This window comes from Marmota monax, unplaced genomic scaffold (assembly GCF_021218885.2).
Source record: "Marmota monax isolate L192 unplaced genomic scaffold, Marmota_monax_Labrador192_F-V1.1 WCK01_AAM20220418_F8-fsc00021, whole genome shotgun sequence".
NCBI lineage: Eukaryota > Metazoa > Chordata > Mammalia > Rodentia > Sciuridae > Marmota > Marmota monax.
In genome coordinates this window covers 9928772-9945753 of record NW_026695228.1, presented here as the reverse complement: position 1 = coordinate 9945753, position 16982 = coordinate 9928772, and the positions used below count along the sequence as shown (strand labels likewise).

General features: G+C 39.4%; 1 protein-coding gene across 3 annotated transcripts in view; it reads right to left on the bottom strand.

Annotated features, from left to right (window-relative positions):
- Window positions 1–1190, bottom strand: part of Stac (SH3 and cysteine rich domain) — a 148500-nt gene extending 147310 nt beyond the window's left edge. The window contains exon 1 of one of the 3 annotated variants that reach the window (XM_046437451.2): window positions 877–1190. In XM_046437451.2, coding sequence (XP_046293407.1) covers window positions 877–987 — 111 coding nt within the window. In that variant the 5' untranslated portion in view covers window positions 988–1190. The remainder of the gene's footprint in view (window positions 1–876) is intronic. The other 2 variants (XM_046437450.2, XM_046437449.2) reach the window with 2 other exon arrangements.
- Between the last annotated feature and the right edge of the window lie 15792 nt (window positions 1191–16982).

Sequence of the window (16982 nt, the reverse complement as noted above, 5' to 3'; positions counted from 1 at the left end):
CACACACACAAATCTGTACAAGGAGCCAGGATCCCTGCACTGAAAAAAAAAAAAAAATCCATATAACTACAAACTCCATCTTACGATTTCCACTCCCAGCTGAGTTGCCATTTGGCATGCACTGCTAGCAACCACATTTTACTTGATTCTCTTCCAAGATTTCCAAACATGTGCCTGGCACCCACGCAAGTTTCAGAGGAAGTGTAATAGTGACAGGAGAAGTGCTGCGGGGTTGGTTTTGTATATATGTGTTAGTGACTGTTATAAAGACAAGTGTAAGTTGTTAGAGTATTAACTTCCACAGGAGAAGCACCAACTTTCTCACTAACGCAGTATTTCTCTTTTTAAACTATCCTTACCTGAAGTTAGGGATGAGCCCTGTTAAGCAAAGGCTCTGTTTCTAAGACCCTTGGGATGAGACCTTTTGCTGGCTTCGTGCCCAGGATTTTCTGAAGGAGTATCCCTTGGCTGCCTCCATCCCTCGGTCTTCAAAAGCCCCCCTAAAATCTACATGCGCTTGGGCACAAGCAGGCTCAAAACACAGAACCACCAAGCCTCTTCCACCCGCCTCAAGAAATCGATCTCTGAATCCAGAGTCAATATGAATTGCGTGAGCTCCCAGGGTCGGAGCCCAGCGCCAAGGCTCGGGTGTGTGTGGGCGACAAAGCTGGGACCACAGGGAGGAGGTCCAGCATCCTGAGCAGCGGGTCCTGCTGGAGGTTCAAGTCTCAAGGGAGGGCCAGTCCTTGAGCCCTGGCTGAACTAGGGACACGTCTCATCTCCTGTAGCGCAAGCGCCAGAAAGAAGGAGAAGAGGTGGACAGGGAGAGGAGGGCAGAGTGAGTTTGTGTTCTCTTGGGGCAAGTGTGCGCGGTACCTTGGATTCCTGGCTGCTGGTGGATGCAGGAGAGGGCGGCTGCTCCGCGCTCGCCGCCTCCTTGGGCAGCCCATCTACGCCGTCCTCGCGGGCGCCGCTTGGAGGGATCATCGTGGCCGGGCGGGAACGGTGTTGGGCTCCCGGAGGAACAGCGAAGCTCGCCTTCCTCCGGCGCGCCTGCCCGCCGCGCGCTCCGTCGCTCAGCTCCGGGTCCCGGGGACTTCCATCCTCGCCCAGCCGCCGACTTGCCCTCCTCCGGCCTCACCCCTGCCCCGGCCCTGCCCACCTCCCCAGCACTTCCGCGGGCGGGGGGGAGAGCGCGCCCAGCCCCGCCCCGCCGCGCCCGCGGCCACCTCGCTGGCGACCGCACAGTCGTGACAGCCACCCAACCCACCCGGCCGCGGGAGAGCTGGCTCGGGATTGCCCGCGGGAGGAGGGGGGAGGCGCGAGTGGCTCTGGGCGGGGCCGCGCGGCCAGCGCAGGGAGTAGGGACTAGTGAGGGCAGGCGGGCTGGCAGTGCCCACCGGAGCTCTGCCGGAGGCTGGGCTTCCACCAGCTCTGGGTCAGGGGTGGTTCCTTAAGTGGGATAGTGAGAATTCAGACCAAACCCCGAAGAATAGAAGACCATGAATGACAATAGCAAGGAGGGACCACCTGCAAGGTCTCCCCATTCCCCAACCCAAGAAATAGTGACTCCCAGAGATACAGTGACTTAGCTATTTATAGGGTTCAGTGGCAGAAGAGCAGAGACCAGAGCACGAGGTCCCCTGACGAGTGGACACTACAATTTCCCCTATTCCACTTTAATCTAATGCTGATAGTGCAAGTAGTGTGTGGACACCTGCTGCTCATTTTGTATTGCATTTGTTGAGCTCACCTCCTTTCCACTTGCCACCTCATTGAATCCTCACAGGCACCCTGTGGGGCTAGACACTATCACTTCCATTTTCTAAATGAGGAATTGGAGGAGTTAGTAATTTGTTTTAAGTCACTAAACTAAAAATGATAGAACTGGGATTTGGACTCATTTTGACTTCAAAAATCCATGCTTTTAGGTGTGCAAAGTTTCAAATCTAAGCCAGGTCTTAAAAGCTGAAGAGCTATCAGATGTTGCAGTGTGACAAGTTTAAGACTGTTCACAGGGGGCAAAGCCTGCCTTATTCTGTCTTTTGGAAACATAAAGATAGCATCATTGGATAAGGAAAGGCTCAGTTTCTTTTGAAGATATAACCTGAGTGTGCAGGAAAAGGAAACACACCTAAACATTTAAAAGCCTTTCTCCCCCATTAAGAAAAAACTCTTAATTTTTGAATCAAGAATTGTAAATGTAAGGTTGATTGGCTCTGGATGTTTGCAAGATCAGATTCATGAACAGGACACTTGTGCAGTCACATAGGGCCCTGAACTGGGTTTAATGCTTTGGTGTTGCCATCTTGAAATTCTTAAAATAATAATAACTAGGGGCTGCACTTTGATTTTGCACTGGATTCTGCCAATTATGTATCTGGTCCTGCATGCTTGCCAGACCTCATGTCTTTGAAAAGAACTTATTACTCTTTCCATCCCAAACATCAGTTGAAAGCTCCTGTTGTAAGTGTCAGCCTCTCATTTAGCATTTGGCTCAAAGAGCACTTTCAATTCCCTAGTGGCTTTCAGCCTCTCCTTCTGCAAGGCCAGATTGACTAACCCAAGTAGCCACTGCCTTTCCTCCTCTTAAGATACACTTCCTGATTGCCCAGTAGAGACAAAATTCTAACAGTCAAAGTCACAACAGCAGCGAGTAGAGCACACAATGACAGGAGCCTCACCATCAGCACATCTTTATCAACCATCTATTCTGTGACAGATTTTATACTAGAAACAATATGCTAGGAAGAAAATTCCTTGATCTTGAGTCTGGAGAAAGAGATGGGTTAATCAAATTATACATACACACAGAGATACACACACATACACACAGAGACACACATACACACAAATGCACTTTCAATAAACTGTGATAAAGAAAACTGCAAGACTCTAGGGAGTGTGTACAATGTGAGGCTTGAAGGAGGGTCAGAGAAGGATTTTCTCTGGAAGTAAAACTCCCAGGGTCTACTGGCAACTCCAGGCTTGGTGAACAAGTACACCAGGACTTACAATAAAGAATTTTTCATCTTTGGATTTGATTTATTTTTTAATGTAAAGATAACACGTCTCATTTTAGCAAGTGCTCACCTCCAATTAGCTATAGTATTAGCCAATAGTCTAAGTTTAAATATTGTGCAGTATATGAATTTATTTTTTATGGTTCTAGGGATCAAACCCAAGGTCTCATACATATTAAACACACACTCTACCATTGAGCTAATTCTTAACCCCCAACTTCTTTGTCTTTAGATGAAATCTTGCCACACTGCCCAGACTGGCCTTGAACTCCTGGGCTCAAGAAATTCTCCTGCCTCTGTTCCTGGGTAGCTGCAACTACAGGTACATACCACTGATTTGAGCACAAAATTTTAAAGAAGCTAGTACCTGTCTCCTTATCACCCCACCCTTGTCCTGGTTATAGAAATTCCTGTCTGATAGATAATAGCTACCTTCCTGAATAAAATGTGGAATTAGCTGTGGTTTCTCAAACTAAATCAAACCTTCATTCATGTTTATCTTTCAAATAAATCTCTTTTCACCCAGTCTTTGGTTATCTGGCTAATTTCTCTTATTCTTCAAAACACATCTCCAAGCATTTATTATTCTTGAAATCTCCTTCCTTGGTCCATTTATCTCTCTTAGATTTCCAAATCAATGCCATGTTTCCGTGGTATCCCTTCCTAAATCATCAATGACAATTTGTCTGTCCTGCTGAGCCAGGAGCTGCAATAGGGCAGGGACAATATCATGTTCATCTTATTTCTCCACCCCTGGTCATCAAATTTGTTAACAAGATGAGGAAAGGAGGCTGCCCCTGTAGCCCTGAGTTCCAAGATGGCCTAGGCATTCGTTATGCCAAGTGTCCTCCCCATATTGAATGGAGTTCCTGAATGCTTCTAGAAAACACCGGGATTTTAAATAAGCTCCCCAGTATTAGGGATTTTGTCTTTATTGGCTTCAAAGAGGTAAACTGAGAGTTGTGGCTATCTGAGAATGGGGCTCAGTAGCTTGCACGGATGTGAAGGATCTGCAAGAGGGAAACCAGTTCACAGTTTGTCTCTGGGAACAGGCACAGAGGTGGACAGAATGCTTCATCTGTGTCTGTGGGGAGAGGGCTACTGGTAGAAAGGGAGGGAACTGTATTTGAGGTGAGGGTCACAGGCACTGCTATTTTGGGACCTAAATGGCCATGTCTTATTCCAAGTCCTGGAGTGATGGGAGACCTCTTATTTGTCACAAAAGCCAGCTCTAGCCTTGGAACTGAAGGGATATTGATATATTGATGGCAATGCCCAGAGGACAGTGGAGAGGACTGAGAGTCTCCATGTGTTAGGGCTCAATTCCTATTAAAACCTGATTATCAGAGACACATGACAGAAGGGCATCTTTTTGTGGCCATGTGAAAGATACCCACTCATACTACCAGTGAAGGATGTGGATAAGAAGTACCAGGGAACTTCCCTTACTGTTCCCCTACCTGCCCTCCTGCCCTTCCCTAATTGAGTCCAACACCAAAACTCCTTCAATGACCTGCGCCTGCTAAACCCTATAAAACCCAGACCGTTGTTACTGCTCACCACCATTTTCCCCTTGAAATGCCCCTCCATTGCTTAATAAAGGATCGCTGGTCCATTGAGGTCTGCTTCCATTTTATTTTTCTTTTTGTATTCTCTTTCATGTGCTTTCATTTGGTGCCGAAACTCAGAAACAGGCGTTCAGGGCTCTGTACAACTCCTCATATTCCCTTTCATTTGCTTTCAACCAGGAACATTGGGGCGAGACCTCACAGAATACTGGAGGTCTGACCTTAGAGACTGTGATGACTTTTAAGCAGTGGATATCAAGAGGACCTCCTTTCTACTGCAGGCTAGTAAACTCTGGGAGAAAAGATTGCAAATAATTATTGGAAATCTCAAGTCTGTAACAAGACTCTGCGATTTCTGTAGATTCCCTTCATGGTCTGTTTCCTTCTGGCTGCTGGATAAATACCAAGTCAGCAGAAGCGTGCAGAAATTTGTCTCTGCAAACTTGAACTGGAAGCTCTAACTCTAGGTTCATTTACTGATTCATTAATTTGTAATGAGGGCAAAACCCTCCTCCCCATCACATGCAACTAACTGCCTTTTGCAGGAAACATGGCTGAACAGAAGAATGTGTAATGCTCTCAGAGAGACCAAATGCTTTGCCCAAATGACTTACAGCCCATTGCTGGGCTCTGAATTTGCATGAAGACACTGGATGTTCAATCTGTGGACCCTGATTTTTTTTCCAGAGCCATTTGGTAAAAAGGTATTTGTAAGATTAATAAAAAGAGCCATCCTTATAAATATATATATACATATATATATATATATATATATATATATTTATAAGGATGGCTCTTTTTATATACATATACATATATATATATAATATATATGTATGTATATATATTTATAAGGATGGCTCTTTTATATATATATATATATATATATATATATATATATATATATATATGAATAGCAAGGAAGGAAACATGAAAGATACACAGGATGTCTAGAAAACAGAGACCCTACAAGGATAAAGGAGAGAGGGTCTCAAGGAAGGAATGGTTCTCCATACCCAATGAGTCTGCATCATCATGGACAATGAGATATGAGAAAGGCATAGGTTTTGGCAGTTAGATTACTGATCATAAAAATACAGACATGTCTGGGGCTTCCAATATATTATAGACATTTGGTATATGTTATTTTATTCAATTCCTACAAAAGTTTAGCAAAATAAATTATTTTCAGTTCTACATTAAATATGGGAACAAGGACTTGAACTCAGATACATTCTTCTCCTTGGCCAAATGTAGGTATTCTGTTCTGCTGCTATCTAGACCACTGCAGAACTGATCTGCTGAAAAAGTAGTGTGGGGCAGGGGTAATGCAAACTGAGAACCGGAAGTAGTGTAGAAGGAAAATCCCCAAATAATGAAGAGTTGTCCAATTCATTATCTTATCCTAAAAATAAATAATAACCTGGGTGTGGTGGTGCACACCTGCAATCTCAGCAACTTGAGAGGCTGAGGCAGGAGAATTGCAAGTTCAAAGCCAGCCTTAGCAAATTAGCAAGGCCCTAAGCAACTTAGTGAGCCCTAATAAAAATTAATAAAAAATAAAATAAAAATATGGGGATATGGCTCAATGTTTAAATGACCCTGGGTTTAATCTTCAGTACCAAAAAAAGGAAATAATAAGCATATCTACACTTGAAAAGTAATAGTCTACACTTGAAAGGTAATAGTCAAGAAATTAAGACAAATATAGCCAAGTCAGGAGGCAGTAGCCGTTAGAACCACTTCATCCACTTTGCAGGATAGACCTATTGCCAAGCTCAGAGAGACCAAATGCTTTGCCCAAATGACTTACAGCTAACAATAGCACCTGCTACTTTGAGCAACTGTTAATGCTAGGCTTCCAACTTTCTAGCAATTCATGGTTGACCTTTCTTCAGAATCAAAGCTAATAATTTAATTTTGCGACTCACATTTTCAGGGCAAATGAGATCCAGCTTAAGCATCCTTAACTTGTTTTTTTAAGTGCCAATTATTAATAATAATGCAATAGTAAGAATAGACCACATTGTATAGCTCTGTTTAACTATGTTAGAATTATCCCTGCTGGAAATTCCCAGAGGTTAATTAGCATATGATTTATTTTTGTTACTATAGCAAAATACCTGAAGCTGGGAAACTTAGAGAGAAATAGGTTTATTTAGCTCACAGTTTTGGAGGTTGATAGTCCAAACAATATGGTGCCAGCTCTGGTGAACACTGCTTCCTTGTTCTTATGGCATTATATCATGATAGATAGCATCATGGATGGAGCACATGCAAGAAGGAGAAATCACATGGTAAGACAGGAAGCCAGAGAGCAACTAGGAGCTAATGGAGTCCCACAGGATCTACCTTAATCTATTCCACCTGCATGTCCCTAATGATGTAAGGATATCCCACTAGGATCCACCTGTCACATTGACATGCTGAGAACCAGGCTTCCCAACACATCAAACCATAGCAGGTAGCAAGGTCTAAGCCTTGTATAGCTGCTTACTTCCTGGGTTAAAATCTGACTCTGCTACGCATGGCTGGATGCATCTAGCTAGTTGTCATTTCTGTGAGATAGAGGGAAGTTTGAATTTTTATTCTATATTTAGTGCAAAGGCCATGAACTTAAAATCCAAACATTCCAGCTCTTTTTCACTCTTAAAAGCAGTGAGATCTTCCACAGTGATGTATGATCTCTCAGATTTGGCTTCCTCCAGTCTAGAATAGGATAAGACTCCATTCTTCATAGAGTTTCTGTAAGGATTTAATGCCTGGTCAAAATAGGGCCTGGTATTATCAGTATTGTTGTTGGTATTATCATCATCGTCGTTGTTGTCATCATCAGCAGCAGCAGCAATATGATTTTAAGCAAATGTATTTGGTTTGAGTTGGATTTACTATTCATTATAGTCAAATGCATATAAATATCCAAAGTACATCTATTCTACATTTCTAAAATTGTTAATAGCTTCTGTCTGGAGAGTTTAGAAGCAGCAAACATCTAAAATTTCTTGGGAATGCATGTAAAGTAAATCCATCTTTCAGATTTTTATCTTTTGACTGGTAATTAGCATTTAATTTTTACATATGCTCTTCTGTGATTTCAGAGTAATGGTTTAAGAAATGTATGATGCAGCTCACTCTGGCTTTTTTGCCCCTGAAAAATTCTTGAAGTATTCCCTTTCCAAACTTTAGTGCTTACAGTTCCCTGTGTTGGGAGGCTCTCCTCATTTTTCATGACTAGCTTTCCTCATGTTTTGGGCCTCTGCACCCATCATGGGCCTCTGTACCCATCGTTTGAAAATACCATGTGTTTCCTTTGTCTTTGGATGTCCTCTAGAACATATTCCCCATGACACCTCCTGTCCTCTTCACCATGGATGCCAGGTGCTTCAGTGCTCAGACAGTATCATGGATATATAGTAAATGAATAAAGGAAGAAATGGCAAAGTTCAATGTTGGAAAGGAACTTGTAGATCTAATGAAAATTTGTAGAGGGAAAAACCAAAACCAAATACATCAATCTTTACCTAAAGTCAATTTGTATGTGACATAACTAACCAGTGTTTGTTTACTTGTTCTCCAATCCCACCTATCATTGCTCTGTCCAGTTTGGGAATATTTGAGCAATCTATCAGCTCTACAAGTCCTTTCCCAAGTTTTCAAATGTATGATGGTATTATGCATAGCATTTTTAAATATTCTTTTCCAAATAATAGCCTTATCAATGTTCAAACAGTATTCACAAAGAAATTTTTAAAATCATCTTAAATTCCATCATCCATTGGTAATGATTATCAACATGTTGATAATTTTCCTTCTAGAAGCCCATGTGTAGGTGTATATATTTTAAATTTATATTTACTTAGATTTATATAAGATTTATATCAGGGCACGAAGCACTTCCTTTGCCTTTAATAATATGTCACAGAGAAAGTTTTGTGTCAATAAATATATTAGATATGTCATCTGTTGTGAATGTCTTTGTATTACACTATATAGATTCACCATAATTTATTTATGAAGGATCATTTGTACTTTTTGCTAGGAACTGTTAGAAAGCAATTAGAAACTCATTATCTCTTTTGTTCCTAAATAGCAATGTGGCAAGGTAAGTACTTTAGATCCACTTCATATCTGAGGTCATAGGAAGTCTGGCAGGCTTTTTGACTTCTTTGATGGGATTTGGTAAGTAAGTGCAGGAGAGATTCCAACCCAAGTCCTCACACTCTGGACCTCAGGCTCTTCACAACATTAAAAAAACAAACAAACAAACAAAAAAAAACACTAAGACTGTGCGACTGCTGCTGTATTAGAGTCCTGTACAACAGGATTTGATAGCATGTGCAGTGGGGGGAGGATAAGGTCCACCACGTGGACAGGAGGCTGGGGAAAGGGGTTGGTAGAATTTGAATAGAGAGTTTTTCTGGAAGGATAAGGGGAAGACAAAAATCTTAAGCAGAATACATGGAGTCAGTTTAGACATGGAGGTGTGTTTGTAGGAGTGTTGAGGTTGGATACTTAGAAAGCCATGGCATATTTTCTTTGGGAGTAACATTTACCTACCACATAGGAGATGTTTGAAAAAAGGGAGAGAGAGAGAGAGAGAGAGAGAGAGAGAGAGAGAGAGAGAGAGAGAGAGAGAGAGAGGAAGGTGGGAGTTGGAGAAACTCTTCAAATGATAGTTTTATGTGCTTTTAACAAGTGGTCCAAGAGGAAACTCTGATCTCAGTCAGTTTGAGAGGAACGTGATTGTTTGTAACTAGTAATAGAGTAAAGGGGAAGAAAAGCAGTAAATATATGACTGGAAGGTAGGTTAACTGGGTCACAGAGTAAGAAAGAGCCAGAGTTCTGAGAGACACACATACAGTCTTTATTCCCACCAGCCAGACACAGGAAGCTCTTTTCCCCCACCCCAGGTGGAAATAAGGGACCCCAGAATATAAACACACACGTAACTGGCACACGTATAACATCTAAAAGATTATGAGGATTCAACTCGATCATTGTGTATCTTAAATGAGGTCTCTGGAAGTGAGCATTAAGACTGACTTTCAAAACAAAGAATAGTAATTCCAGCAAAAACAGCTAATAGTTGCTGCTCTTGGTCCATAAAGCTTTGCACTTCGTTTGACTTCTGTCCCAAACACTTGCAGAACCGTGCTGGGAGAAAGCAAAGGTCAAAAATTCTGGGTACTGTGTTTTCCAAGATGGAGATTATGTGACTGCTTTGTAGCTGTGCTTCGTATAGCCCTCTACATCCCTCAACTTCTCCCTTGGCAGCCACGAGCCATCCATCAAGCATTTGACAATTGGTCTGGAAAAGATGACTCAGGGCATAAGCCTTAAATGCCAACTTTCTTCCTTCCATAGCTGAGGTGAACCAGAAAGCTTGGACTTAAAAAAGCATACCTATGTTTCATCTGCCTTGGTTCCTGCAGAGTTGGGGAAAAGGAAAAGGAAGAAAATTTTGTCTCCTCAAATTCATCAGTAATAGTGAATGATAATGAATAATGATAACCTACATCAGAGCGCAAGGTCTAGTGGGAAGCAGTGCCAATGAACTGTCATTCAGGCTGACCTGCACAGGTGTTTGGTGACTGCATCTTTGTCTCATTTCCTGCCCCAGATGGAAGCTGCCAAAATGCCAAGTCTACCAACCAAATGGCCCCGTACTTTAAGGAAACCCAGCTGGGTTAGCGACTTTGTATTGCACAGAGTTACTGAGTTCCCTAGAATACAGCCGAGCTGCCAATGTACGACATGAGATAAATACCCAGACTTTAAATAAGTCTGTCCTATTTTGCCACATACTGTTCTTCAGCTTGACTCGTCATTTGGTTCTATTTCTACTTCTTGTATAGTCATGGGGTGAGGATCTAGTGCTCAGCTTAAGATAGTTATGATCCTTACAGAAGAAGGGATAGAGGTCTACATAAATGCAATCCTTATTTTGTTCCCTGCTCTTTTATGAAAAGTTTCTGAGAGCTGCTGCACACCAGGAGTAGAGAGAGGTATATGCATATTCCCTGACCCAAGGAAAGTCCAGCTTCATGGGAAAGGAGGAACTGGGGACACCTATGAAAAGAGTGCTCTGTGAAACTGTAGGAGGAAGAGTAATTGTGCTGTGAAGCCCAGAAAAGAAAAGAATGAAAGGTAAGTCCGAGGAAGGTCATTCTTGGCATTGAAGATTGCTATACACCCGTGCTTATGTTTTCTTGTGGTGTGTTATGACAGATGTTTACTTACATTGGTAGTTATTGCTTTGGAGATATCGAAGGGACCCAGAAATGAGTTATTCATAGCTAATTGGTATTATCAATTCTTGAAAACCCCCCTTCTCATTTTAACTTATTTAATTAACTGTCCCAAAGTTATTCAATCTTCATTAAAAGTTTCTTCCTGTCTATGGTACACACCATAATGTTTAAAAAAAAATCTTAGACATGTATACATATTTGAAAAATATGTGGAGTTAATTTGTATGTGTGCATTTTAAATTGCATAGACCATATTGGACCCAGGCATGTTTCCTCTTTCTAACTTATTTGGGGAAATATATTTTGTTTTCTAAAACTACATTAGAAGTAAAATTTGCAAAAATCATTTAAAATTGATGAAGACCCATGCATGTTATCATATATATTCTCTTTCATTGTTGTATACAATTCCATTGTATGAACCCACCGTGAGTATTTAATCCATTATGTTAGTGGAATGTTTGATCCTTTCTCATTTTTGCCTATCGTGAATAATGCTACCATGAACATTCTGTTACATAGATTTTGATGCATGAGTTTAGAGTTTCCAGTTGTTTTCTTTGATACTATATATGGTCATTATTTTTAATTTTATCAGTGTGACTCTATTTGTATTTTGTTGTTGAATAATAAGCTTAGCACCTTGCCATGTGATTATTGGTCATTCATATATTCAGGCAAACTCTAAAAGAAGTAGAGTCAGAACAGTAGTTACTATATCATAAAATATATGTAAAGTCTAACCTTCCCCACTAAATTCCTAGTGTTCAAAATGGTTATCTTTTAGGAAGAGAAGTAGTTTATAAGTGGGAAGAAGCTTTCTAGAGGTTAGAAAGCTCTTTGACGGTAAATAATTCACTGAACTGCACAATAATAATTTGTGAGCTTTTCTGAAGATATATTTCAATAAAATATATTGCCTAAAATTTTGATATAATGTACATAAAACAACCCAAATAAAAATGAAGAGGCTTTGTCTGGTGAGAAGATGGAAGAGACATGTTTTTCTATTTCTTCTATGAAGGACAGCTAGAGTCCTTGTATGTTATCCATAAAACAGATATAACAAAACTCTGAAAGTTAGAAGAAAGTGGGCTGATTTGAGCTTTTGGGACCCAAGGGATGACACAGTGGTGAGTTCCCTAGGTTTTCTTCTTGCCTCATATTTCTGGGTTGCAAGTTTCTTCAGCTAAAAGTCTGAGAAATATGGGACAAAAAGTCCTAACAAAATCTTGCTCTCTTACCCCAAAAAAGCAAGCAAGTAAACAAACAAAAAAACAAACAAAACCACAAAATCTAGAAAAGGGGCATTTTGAAAAGACAGAAAAGTTTTAGACAATAATGGCTTTCTGATCTCTTCTAACCAAGTTTCAGAAAAAAAAAAATCTGTGTTTCTATGCAGACCCAAGCTAGCATAGGCTGAATGGGGAGCCCAGATTTCCACACTCATTAGGGTATAAAGAGGTGCCTCAAAGAGTAGGGAACCAGGACTTTAATTCTCATCAGCTCTTAATAAGGCCCGCCCATGGCATCCGCAGACAACATGTGGGGAGTGGGGATTTCGATAAAAATTACTCTTTACACCAAGAAAATAGAATCTAACAAATGAAATGCAAAAAAGTAGCCAATAGATAGTAACACTGAAATGAAAGAAAAATTAAAATTACCTGACAAAGGTTTTAAGACCTTTGTCATCCAAATGTTTCACTCACCAATTATAAATTATAATTGATAATTAATTATAATTATAGTTAAAACAAATGAAAAAGCAAAATCATTAGCACTGAAATAGAAAGTCTTAGCAAACAAATAGAAGACATAAAGAAGAGCCAGAGGACATTTTTGAAAAGGAAAACACAAAAATTGAAAATTAAAATTTCCATGGATGATTTCAATCTCAGGAAGATGACAGAAGGAAGAATAAGTGATCATGAAATGGTAACAATTAAAATTACCTAATCTAAATAGAAAGCAGAAAATAGATGAAAAAAATTGACAGCCCTGAGTCTGTGAATCTATAACAAAAGATTAGCAATCATATCATCAGAATCTCAGAAGAGGAGGAAGTACAGAATGGAGCTTGTTTTAGTCAGTTTTTCGCAACTGTAACCCAAAATACTTGAGAAGAACAATTAGAGGAGGAAAAGTTTACTTAGTGGCTCATAGTTTCCATCAACAGACAGGAGGTTTTATTCAGTGGGGTCTGAGATGAAGCAGATCATCATGTAGAAGTGTGTGGCAGAGGGAAGCAGTTTGGAACATAAGCAGAAAGAGAGCTCCATTCAACAAGGACAAAATATATATCCCAAAGGCATACCCCAGTGATCCAGCTCCTCCAGACACAACCTACCTGCCTACAGTTACTATCAATTAATTCCTATCAGGGGATCAACACACTAATTAAGTTAAAGGTCTCATAATCATTTCACCTCTAAACCCTCTTGCATTGACTCACACATGAGCTTTTGTAGGGTATCTAATACCTAAACCATAACATAGAATACTCAAGGAAACTAAAATTGTACTAACTTGATTGAGAGTTATCAATCTATAGATTTAAGAAGCTGAGAGAACCACAAATGGAGAACTCCAGCAAGATTCATGCCAAGTGATGCTATAATTAAATTTATGAAAAGTAAAGAAAAAGAAAAAAAAAGTCTTGAAAGAAGTCGGGGGTGGGGGGGGAAGTATATGTTCACCCATAGGATTAACAAAAACAAAGAGGATTTCTCACCAGAAACCGTGGACACCAGAAGAACGTGGTACTTATTTTAAGGGCTGAAAGAATGGAATTATCAACCCAGAATCCTGTGCTTGGTGAAAACATCCTTCAAATGGTAGAGAAAATCAAGACATTGTTAGATGAAGGGAGACCCTGAGAATGTGTCACCAGAAGAATATCATAAAAAATGGACCCCGGACATGCTTACAGGAAGACAATGGTAAGGAGCCTAGGTCCATGAGCAAAGAAGAAAAATACATCAAGAACATTATGGATAGATGTATAGACTTTCCTTCTCTTCTTGAGTTTTCTAAATTATGTTTGTGAAATTAAAGGCTGTAACACTATGTGATGTTGTTTTAAATGTACTAACAGGAAAGACTGAAGACAAATATATTATGAATGGTGAAGTATTAAAGAAGTAAAGTTATAAATATTTCACTTGAATTGTTAAAATGACAATACCACATACTTTGTTATGTATATATAACATGATTCTTAGAACTGCCACTGAAAGTGTTATACAAAGAAATACTAATAAAACTTCTATAGCTAAATCATCTGGGCACAGTGGCATATGCTTATAATCCCAGTGACTTAGAAGACTGAGGCAGAAGGCAGAAGGATTGCAAGTTCTAAGCCAGCCTGGGTAACTTAGTGAAACCCTGCTTCAAAACAAAAACAAACAACAACTAAAAAAAACCCAAAGAGCCAGGCACGGTGGTGCATGCCAGTAATGCCAGTGGCTCAGGAGGTTGAGGCAGGAGGATCGTGAGTTCAAAGCTAGCCTCAGTAAAAGCAAGGTGCTAAGCAACTCATTGAGACCCTGTCTCTAAATAAAATACAAAATAGGGTTGCAGATGTGGCTCAGTGGTAGACCATCCCTGGGTTCAATCCCAGTACTGGAAAAAAGAGTCTTTGTATCTAAATCAAAATGGGATTTAAAATATTTTTCCACCATTTAAAAAATGTTGATATCAAAAACATGAGCCATAAAATTAAAAAAAATGGTAAGCCTAACTTCAGCAAAATTAAAATTTTTTACTTTGTTGAAGATCCTGCTAAGAGAAAATAAAAAAGCTACAATATTTACCAGCCAGATGTCTGACAAAAAAAAAAAAAACTATCTACAGTCAATAAAAATCTCTCAAAACCTGATGGCAAAAAAATAATCTAATTAAAATATGGGTCAAAGACATGAAGAGATATTTCACTGAAGTAGATACATGTATGGCAAATAAGCACATGAAAAGATAGTCAACATCATCAAACAGTAGAGAAATGATAAACAAAACCACAGTGAGATATTACCACACACCAATCACAATGATTCCACTAAAATATCATGACTACCCTCTATGTTCATGAGGCTAAGGAGAAACTGGATCACTCATACATAATTGGTAAGAATGTAAAATGGTAGTTACTTTGGAAAACATTATCTTTTTAAAAAATTTTAATTTCTTATATATGACAGAAGAATGCATTACAATTCATATTACACATATAGAGCACAATTTTTATATCTCTGGTTGTACACAAAGTAGAGTCACACCATGCCTGTCTTCATACATGTACTTAGGGTAATGATGTCCATCCTGTTCCACTGTCTTTCCTACCCTCATGCCCCCTCCCTTTTCCTCCCTCCTCTTCACCCCATCGAGAGTTCATCTAATCCTCCCATATCCCTCCCGCAACCACATTATGAATCAGCATCCTTAAATCAGAGAAAACATTTGGCATTTGTTTTCTTGGGATTGGCTAACTTCACTTAGCATTATATTCTCCAATTTCATCCATTTACCTGCAAATGCCATAATTTTATTCTCTTTTATTGCTGAGTAATATTTCACTGTGTATATATACCATATTTTCTTTATCAGTTCATCTATTGAAGGGCATCTAGGTTGGTTCCACAGTTTAGCTATTGTGAATTGTGCTGCTATAAACATTGATGTGGCTGTGTCCTTGTAGTATGCTATTTTTAAATCCTTTGGGTATATGCTGAGGACTAGGATAGCTGGGTCAAATGGTGTTTCCATTCCCAGTTTTCTAAGGATTCACCATACTGCTTTCAATTGGCTGCACCAATTTGCAGTCCCACCAGTGATGTATGAGTGAGCCTTTTCCCCCATATCCTTGCCAACATTTATTGTTGTTTGTATTCTTAATAGCTGCCATTCTGACTGGAATGAGATGAAATCTTAGTTTTGATTTGCATTTTTCTAATTGCTAGAGATATTGAACATTTTTTAATATATTTTTTGATTGATTATATGTCACCTTATGAGAAGTATCTGTTCAGTCTCTTAGCCCATTTATTGTTTATTTGGTGCTTAGCTTTCTGAGTTCTTTATATACCCTAGAGATTTGTGCTCTATCTGATATGCAAGTGGTAAAAATTTGCTCCCAAGCTGTAGGCTCTCTATTCACCTCACTGATTGTTTCTTTTGCGGAGAAGCAGCTTTTTAATTTCAACCCATCCCATTTACTGATTCTTGATTTTAATTCTTGCCCTATAGGAGTCTTATTAAGGAAGTTGGGGCCTAATCTGACATGATGAAGATTTGGGCCTACTTTTTCTTCTAATATATGCAGTGTCTCTGGTTTGACTTGTAAGTCCTTGATCCACTTTGTGTTGAGTTTTTTGTGTGGTGAGAGATGGGAGTTTAATTTCATTTTGTTGCATATGAATTTCCAGTTTTCCCAGCACCATTTGTTGAAGAGGCTATCTTTTCTCCACTGTATATTTTTGGTGCTGTTGTCTAATATAAGATAACTGTAATTATGTGGGTTAGTCTCTGTGTCTTCTATTCTATACCATTGGTCTACCAGTCTATTTTGGTGCCAATACCATGCTGTTTTTGTTACTATTGCTATGTTATAGTTTAAGGTATAGTATAGTGATGCCACCTGCTTCATTCTTCTTGCTAAGGATTGCTTTAAGTATTCTGGGTCTCTTATTTTTCCAGATGAATTTCATGACTTATTTTTTTATTTCTATAAGGAATATCATTGAGATTTTGATTGGAATTTCATTGAATCTGAATAGTGCTTTTGGTATTATAGTCATTTTGACAATATTAATTCTGTCTGTCCAAGAACAAGGTAGATTTTTCCATCTTCTTTAATTTCTTTTTTTAGTATTCTGTAGTTTTTGTTGTAGAGGTCTTTCACCTCTTTCATTGTTGATTTCCAAGTGTTTTATTAATTTTTTTGAGAGTATTATTAATGAGGTAGTTTTGCTTGTTTCCCTTTCAGAGGATTTGTCACTGATATACAGAAATGCCTGTGATTTTGGGGTATTGATTTTGTATCCTGCTACTTTGCTGAATTCATTTATTAGTTCTAGAAGTTTGTTGGTGGAATCTTTTTAGGTATAGAATCATGATGTCAGCAAATAGTTCTAATTTGAGTT